This window comes from Punica granatum, chromosome 4 (assembly GCF_007655135.1).
Source record: "Punica granatum isolate Tunisia-2019 chromosome 4, ASM765513v2, whole genome shotgun sequence".
Classification (NCBI taxonomy): Eukaryota; Viridiplantae; Streptophyta; class Magnoliopsida; order Myrtales; family Lythraceae; genus Punica; species Punica granatum.
In genome coordinates this window covers 11,779,427-11,787,181 of record NC_045130.1, presented here as the reverse complement: position 1 = coordinate 11,787,181, position 7,755 = coordinate 11,779,427, and the positions used below count along the sequence as shown (strand labels likewise).

The window sequence follows — 7,755 nt, the reverse complement described above, 5'->3', positions numbered from 1 at the left end:
GGGATAATTAATTAATATATAAAAAAGGGAAAATAGAAATTAAAATAAAAATAAAAACGAAAAAGCAGTTGAGAAGAGCTAGACTTATCGCATGTTTGCTTCACGCAAGCAGCTAAATGGGGGTGGAGGGTGTTTGCTGTATCGCGTGGCTTTAAAGACTTTCTTCTCTCTATATATCAATCTGTTTTATATCCTTTCCCCCCTCCCCTCTCCCGTTCATCTCAATCCCCCCCCCCCCCCTTTCCCCACTTCATATTTTTTTTTTCGTTAGGGAAAAAAAAAAACCAACATCCTCTGATCATCACAAACCCATCAAAGAGACAAAACCAAAAAACCCCAAAACCAAACAAACCTTAAAAATCTATTTTCCTCTCTCCCTATTTATCTCTCTTTGCCCTCCTCTTCTCTTCATTTACCCTCGCAAACCCTAACCATGTGATGATCACCATCTTCACCAGCTCTCTTCCCATAACCATCATCCTCAACAAGGCTAGCTAGCGAGAAAGATGAGTTCCAACGCGAGTTCCAGCGGCGGATCGAGCAGTGGCGCCGGCGGCAGCAGCGGCGCAGGAGGAAGCGGCAGTGGGTGCGGAGGGACTGCTGGAGGTGGTGGGCCTTGCGGTGCATGCAAGTTCCTCAGGAGGAAGTGCGTGCCCGGGTGCATATTTGCCCCGTACTTCGACTCTGAGCAAGGGGCGGCCCACTTCGCGGCGGTCCACAAGGTCTTCGGGGCTAGCAACGTGTCGAAACTCCTCCTCCACATTCCCATCCATAAGCGGCTTGACGCGGTCGTGACGATTTGTTATGAAGCTCAGGCCAGGCTCCGGGACCCGGTCTACGGTTGCGTGGCCCACATATTCGCTCTCCAGCAGCAGGTACGCACCCGATCGTGAACTAATTAATTGTCTTTCTATTGGGGAAATGACTTCTGCGGGTCATCTTCCCACTGTTTTCGCTTCTTCATTTCCATGTGTAAACCTGGATTAATCAAAGGGAGAGAGATCGACGGTAGAAAGAAGAAAGATATATGATTACGAAACCAAGTTGGATTTTTCCGATCGATAATCACATAAGATGGTTTTCGATAAAATCGAGGGTAGACCCAGACCAGGGCTGGTCCGATAAACCGATTCCCAACCCTTGAGACCTTTCGTGCGATGCGTCGTCGTTTTACATTGTTTGATCAATCGCATTGTAATGATCCGTAAAACTAAACTCTTAACGATTACGTCACGATATTCGGATAATCTGGTCAGTCTTAGATCGAAGCATTTACCTGCGCATATATATAGAGTAAATGCCCTACCGCGCGTTAAGAGAAACAAAATCTGTGGTCAGAAAAAAATCATCATGAAAATAAAGGTTTACAAAAAGAATGTGTAGTGCAGTAGCGCACATTTTCACATGTTGATGTAAACGTAAACGTCACATGTTCGATATTTAATATGACTATCCGTACTTTCTTATTAGTTATTTAAGATTTATTTTTTATTTTATTAGGCATCGGTAATGTTTACACTTGGAAAAAAAAATAAAGATAAAAATAATGAATTAAATGAATATTATTATTTAGGGTATGACGTGCTTTTTGAGGGCAGTCTCATACTTTACTGAAATCTAGAAAGTCTTCTGATTATCATATGATGGAAGGGGTCCGGCGGTTACTACAGTGGCTGCACAGCCGTTGTGTACTGTCTTTTTTATCGTCTTAAATCATGGTTTTAGCTGTTATTAAGGAAATGGTCGGGTTGCTCAGTGTCCTTTTCCTTTTTCTATATATGTATTAGTAATCACTAATTTAATTTTTATTAAACACGTGGAAAAAATAAATAAATTTCCATTAATTATATTCCCATCCCTAGCTTTCTTCAAATAACTAAAGAAAAAATTTAAGAAGTTGATTATTTTCCAATAGCTGGCACATTCCGGAAAAGGAAAATTTGTGGGTGGGGGTGTTCTTGTCATTTAATCAGTTTAAGCAGAGAAAGAGATTGATGTGAGTGCTTGCTCTCTATGTCTTTCGTAAGAATTAATTCCCTATTCTTCTTTTTTTTTTGGGGGTAAAATATATAGTGAATGGAATTGATAGATATGTCCATTGTGTGTTGTGAGTGTGTGGATGCTGAGTAAATTCTTGGTCATACATGCTACCTAGTTGTAGGATTAACCAAACATAGAAACATGTTGGAGACAACTCAACTCTATTTGTGTATTTAAGAAAAAAATTAGGAATATTTAATCATACGATCAAGTGTGGAAGCTGGCTGCATTTATTGTCGCGAGTAGTTTTATCTTTATATAGAGTAATGACTTGACATATAGCCATAAAAATAAACAATCATGAATTTTGAAATATAATGCGTAATATGTGATTTTACGAAAAATTATAATAAATGTAACAATTTTTTTTTTTAACCACAAACTAATGAAATTCTTCTAAGTAAAAAAGAGAATTGATACGAGTAAATGTTCTTCGACTAGCTCCAGTTTCATATAGTTTAGCACTGTATGTATGGCTCTATTTTTCATCTTTGCATTTGAAATTCCTTCTCTCATTATTTATAGACTCTGGATAATATACCTAATTATGAAGTTTCAGATCCATAGGATGCCAAGTTTTCATCTGGTTAAATAATTTTGTAATTTGTCATATTATAGTCTAATTTCAAATTAATTATAGGGATCCCTTAATATTTGCATATTGTGCAATATTAAATATTCATCAAAAGAAAATGTTTGTGGTGCAATATTCATTAAATACCTTAGCTGTATATGTTAATTTATTATGATCATTACATAGAAATTGGCTTAACAATTTTTACTGGTTCTATCGATTAAGTTTGCGCACATCTCTTCTAATTAGTAGAAAACCATGATCTTTTCTTGGGTGAGCATCTTCAAAATGATTTTCAATAGATATAAATATAGATATATAGAGAGATTTAATACAAAAAAAAATGATTCTTTTCTTTAATAAATATATCTTACATTTGAACAACATTTAGATATGTAATTTGAGTGTAGAATAATCAATGTAGCATGTGATTGATAAATTGCTATTATCTTATATACAATTCCACAAAAGGACTCAATTATTAGACAAATGCACATTACTAAACCAACCATTAATTTCTAGTTTTTCCAGATTGACTACTTTATAAGAGCTCAACTACCTTCTTCTAGCTAGGGTTTTCACCTCTCTCAATGGAAGTCATGAAAATCATACGACTTCCTAATTAATAGCTCTAGGGATTGCCCTTTTTTAAAACGATAAAAATAATACTAATTAATATTGTTATTATTAATCAATCATAATCATCATCATGATCATCGTTGTTATCAAGATATTATTTTATATGGCTAGAAACCTTCCTTTGTTAACAAACAAACTCCATGTTCCCTAGCACATTGTCCAAGCACACACAACCTTTGAAGCTCAAGCACCAAGAACAAGAAACCTAATTTACCATTTTGTCAAATCTTTCACACCTCAACTTGTTTTCGGTGTCTTCTTTGTTTTATTTGTATGCTGAAAATAGTTTCTGTTTATAGTTTCTGTAAGCCAAATAAATACGTTAATAGGAACCATCGGAAAATGAAGAGCAATTACGAATAGCATTTTATTTCTCAATCGATTTGATCTATTTGGTTTTCCTTCATTTAGTAATTCATGATCTTGTGTGAACTCAAAAATTGCTTCTTATTGCGGACATCTGCTAATTTAAATAGCTCTCTTGCAAGAAATGCCAAAATTGCGTAGCTTGAAGTCGTGATTACTTAGTTCAACTCAAAATGCCTAATGCCTTTAATACACGCACCAAAATGGACAATAATATGTTCTCGGGATAGTGTTAAGAAATCCTTACGTGTAGTATTTCAGTTTTGTTTTTGGATTCATTTGATTATTAAGAGGTCATAAGTTCACTGTACGTTTCGATAACTGAAACCCCGTTTTTCGAATTTGAATCCACGTTGTGGACTCGGTTTGTAGCCTTGATGCACGCATATGCGCTACTTGGAAAGATGCTTGTTCATGAATATTCGTTAAATAGAATGAATGCGACTTCTCAGCTTTTGCTAAATTTTGTTAATTAGGAGATATCACTTTTTAACACAAATTGCTCCCTTCCTTTTATTTTTGGTTGCCGAATTTCTATTGAGCAGGTTGTGAGCCTGCAAACGGAGCTGTCCTACTTGCAAGCCCATCTTGCAGCTCTGGAGGTGCCAACACCGCCGCCGCCTCCGCCGCCACCGCAACTGCTCATGCCGCCACCTCTCTCTATCGCTGACCTCCCAATGGCCTCCTCTGTCCCTGCCACCTATGATTTGTCAACGCTCTTTGATCCGATGGTGCAGCCTTCATGGGCCATGCAGCAGCAGCGCCACATCGATCCCCGTCACTTCGTAGGCAGTGGCACTGGAGTCTCCTCCGCAGCTGCAGTAGGCAGCAGTGAACTTCAAGCGCTCGCTCGTGAGCTCCTGCACCGGCATGGGTCTCCACCACAGCCTCAGGGCGGCTCTCTCCCATGCCCTGATGCTTCATCGTCACCATCCCCTTCTTCGAAATGAGACTGACCCAATTAATGGATCGATCGTAGTGGTTTGCCCCAGAAATTTCATGTTCATTTGATACTATAGAAGAGGGAGCTGATGAGTTAAATTTCTTGATATTCCAGAGGGAATTAAGTAGTTTTAACTAATTAAAGGGTATTATATTATATATATTTGTAGTTTCTCCGACTTCATTTTGCGTATTCTCATAATATCAGACATACTAATTGAACAAGTAGTTTTATATTTTGGTTCCTCATCTCTATAGTTCCTCTTAAATATCACTTCATCATTAGGTCGTAGTAATTTTTAGAATTCCTGAAATTTATTTCCAAACTTAATCAGAAGCGAATGAATCTGACTATGGTTTTGTACTGGACCAGGGTTTCGGGTTTAAAGTTAATAATAACTGAAAATCACACCGATATTTAACAAAATTTCCCATAAATTGTTTCCTAGGGGATATTGGTGAAGCAGATTCCCGATTATGCTACATAATTTTAATGAATTACTTTCTAATAAGAAAACAACTCAATAATATACCTTTACAATGATTTCGTTTTGCACGTTATTTTAACATTTCGTGACCGGAAGTTTTTTTTTTTTTTTCCTTCAGTTGGATCATTGATTGATCAATACAGTAAATGTGCAAAGAATGGGGTGACTGCCCACAGTCCAAACCACATCTTCAAATGAGCTTAACATGCTCGTAAACCCTCAAAATTAAGCAAATTCACTAATAGAACGCAACTTTGTAATTAGATATCCAGCTTGCTTCAAACCTCCGTCTCGGGTATAATAAACAATCTACAAAATGGCCATTAGTGTCCAGCGAAGAAATAGACTTGGAGCTCAAAGGCTTAATTCCACTTATTCAAGGTTTGTACATATTGCTACGCAAAAGAAGTGGAAGAGAGCCAAAAAACATAGAAATAGTCCCAGCTACTTGGTAAGTTTAGCTAACCAAATATACAAAAATAACATAGGAACCAGAATTGATCTTGAACGAGAGCTTTAGCGAAGATGTTGGCAGGTTGTAGTCGAGTGGAGATGCGTGCGATAGTTGGGACTTAGGACTTAATGTGCTCTCAAATGAAATGATAATCAATCTCAATGGGTTCCGTGTGCTCATGAAAAACAGGATTAACTACAATTTATAATATCGCCTGGTTATCACAAAATAAAGGTCATGAAATAATAATCACTAAGTAATGAGTGAAGGTTGTGTAGCCCTAAGATCTTGCTAGCAGCGACAACCATAGCATGGTACTCTGCTTTGGCACGCGAGCGAGAAAATAAAAAATTGAAAAAGAAAAGAAAAAACATAAAGTTTTGAGAAGAAAGAAACAACGGAGGAGCAGCGGTAGTGGTGACCCACGCCGACCACCACATCCTCGGCGTGGGCTACCGCTGCCCCTCTCTGTGGTATATATTGAGATTTAGACTACTATTACCCATTATATAGGCGCCATATATATTATATAGCGGAACTTAAACTATTATTTCATGAGATAAAAATTTCATTATATTGACACTTTTATATTTGATAGGAAATTTCCATATTAATCTATGTGATGTTTGCACTAAATACACTATGCATGTTTATTCGATATACTACCACTTATATCTTATATCAATTTGGTCGATTCGCAAGACTTCACTGGTATTTCATTGGGTTTCGTCACAAAATCCATGATCGACAAATTCATTTTTTCTGTAAAAGTAATTTTTTAGGATGTTATTCGGATGTTAGCTTGTTTTGTGCGTATATTGCACGAAATTTTTCTTTTTTAATCTATACCTTAATAGATTACGGGGTGGTACAACAAGTTACCATATATTAAAAGAACTAGGACCGAAAGAAGTAACGAAATTATCAATTTTGATATAGGCTCTGTTTGGTTTCAGAGTTATATTTTAGAATCACAATTCTAACTTAATTCTATCCACTACAAAACAAAATAACTCATACAAAGTCAAAGAGTGGGTCCCATTTATATTACTTTTTTCCACAACAAAACAACATAACTCTTACAAAGTCAAAGGGTGGACCCCATTTATACCACTCAAAATCAAAATCAAAATCACAATTCTAAAATCCTACTATGAAACCAAATACCACCATAATTTTCTTTGATAAAGAGGTATGTTTTGTACATTTGACCAAGTATATTATTTTATTAATCAAAATTAAATTTTTAGTAATTTATTATTTCTAATGAAATTAGGATTCATTTATGCATGTAAGAATAAGAAAGTCTTAGATTGATCTATTTCGGACCTTACTTCTAAAAAACGTTTATACATAATTAATAATTTCAAGATACTTATACTCTCACCGAAGAATCAACTAGTTGATGTTCAAGTAAAGATCGCTTTTGCTTAGTAGATATGAATGATTTTTTGTATTGTTGATATCTTTAACATAATTCATTCGGTTTTAACTAAATTATATATATGCATAACGCATAAAACTATTTAGATTAGTTGTAACAAAAATTATTCAATTGCCTTCACATAATGCGCGAATTATCAACTAGTTTAAGTTCATTAAAATATGTGAGAAAACTGAGATGTGAAAAAATATAATTTGACTTGAAATTTGTGTATATATTTAAATGCAGGATTGTGAAGGGACGCTATATAGATAGGGTTTTACGAAAAAAATTGACATGTAAGGATCTCGCGATAGTAGCTCCAATTACATTATATATAGATAGACAGATATAGATTGTTTCCTTACTCGATCGGTGGAAAATCACACTACTCAAGCGGCTCACGGGAAAGATAGCTTGAAGGGAAAAGAAGAAAGAAGTGGGCTGAAGTGGGCCTAGGCAAGTGAAAGTGGGCCAGGCTAGCGGAAGTGAGCCTTAGTGGGCCTAGCCTAGTAAAAGTGGTTCTAAATCTAGTGATCCTTTTGTGCTTTCTTTTGCATTATCGTAAACCAATTTGTTTAAGTGTGCCCGCGACTCAATTTTGTGGTCTTTTTCAATTTTTCGGGAATTAGCTCTACTCTTAACTGATTAACCTAGGTTCCAACTCATATTATTCGTTATCCTACATGCTTCCTCGTGATTTTTCACTTGACGGGATGTCACTGGATTTAAGCACAACGACGATTGATCTGGCATTCGAATATTGGTCCCTGTGGGGTTGGTGAAAAAGTAAAAAAAACACCTTTGAAAATAAACCGATTGAATCAAG

The 7,755-nt window shown here is 36.2% G+C and overlaps 1 protein-coding gene across 1 annotated transcript; it reads left to right on the top strand.

The window, feature by feature from the left end:
- Nucleotides 1-261: 261 nt before the first annotated feature.
- On the top strand, nt 262-4,797 carry LOC116205822 (LOB domain-containing protein 18). The gene is made up of 2 exons (XM_031538496.1): nt 262-875; nt 4,165-4,797. Exons 1-2 carry the CDS (start codon nt 507-509, stop codon nt 4,567-4,569), a joined length of 774 nt encoding a protein of 257 aa, XP_031394356.1. The 5' UTR covers nt 262-506; the 3' UTR covers nt 4,570-4,797.
- The last annotated feature ends 2,958 nt before the right edge of the window (nt 4,798-7,755 follow it).

Excerpts from the sequence above, each read along its gene's own strand:
- LOC116205822 (XM_031538496.1), top strand. The coding sequence starts at position 507 with ATGAGTTCCAACGCGAGTTCCAGCGGCGGATCGAGCAGTGGCGCCGGC. Across the intron at positions 876-4,164 it reads TATTCGCTCTCCAGCAGCAG|GTTGTGAGCCTGCAAACGGA; the intron begins GTACGCACCCGA and ends TCTATTGAGCAG.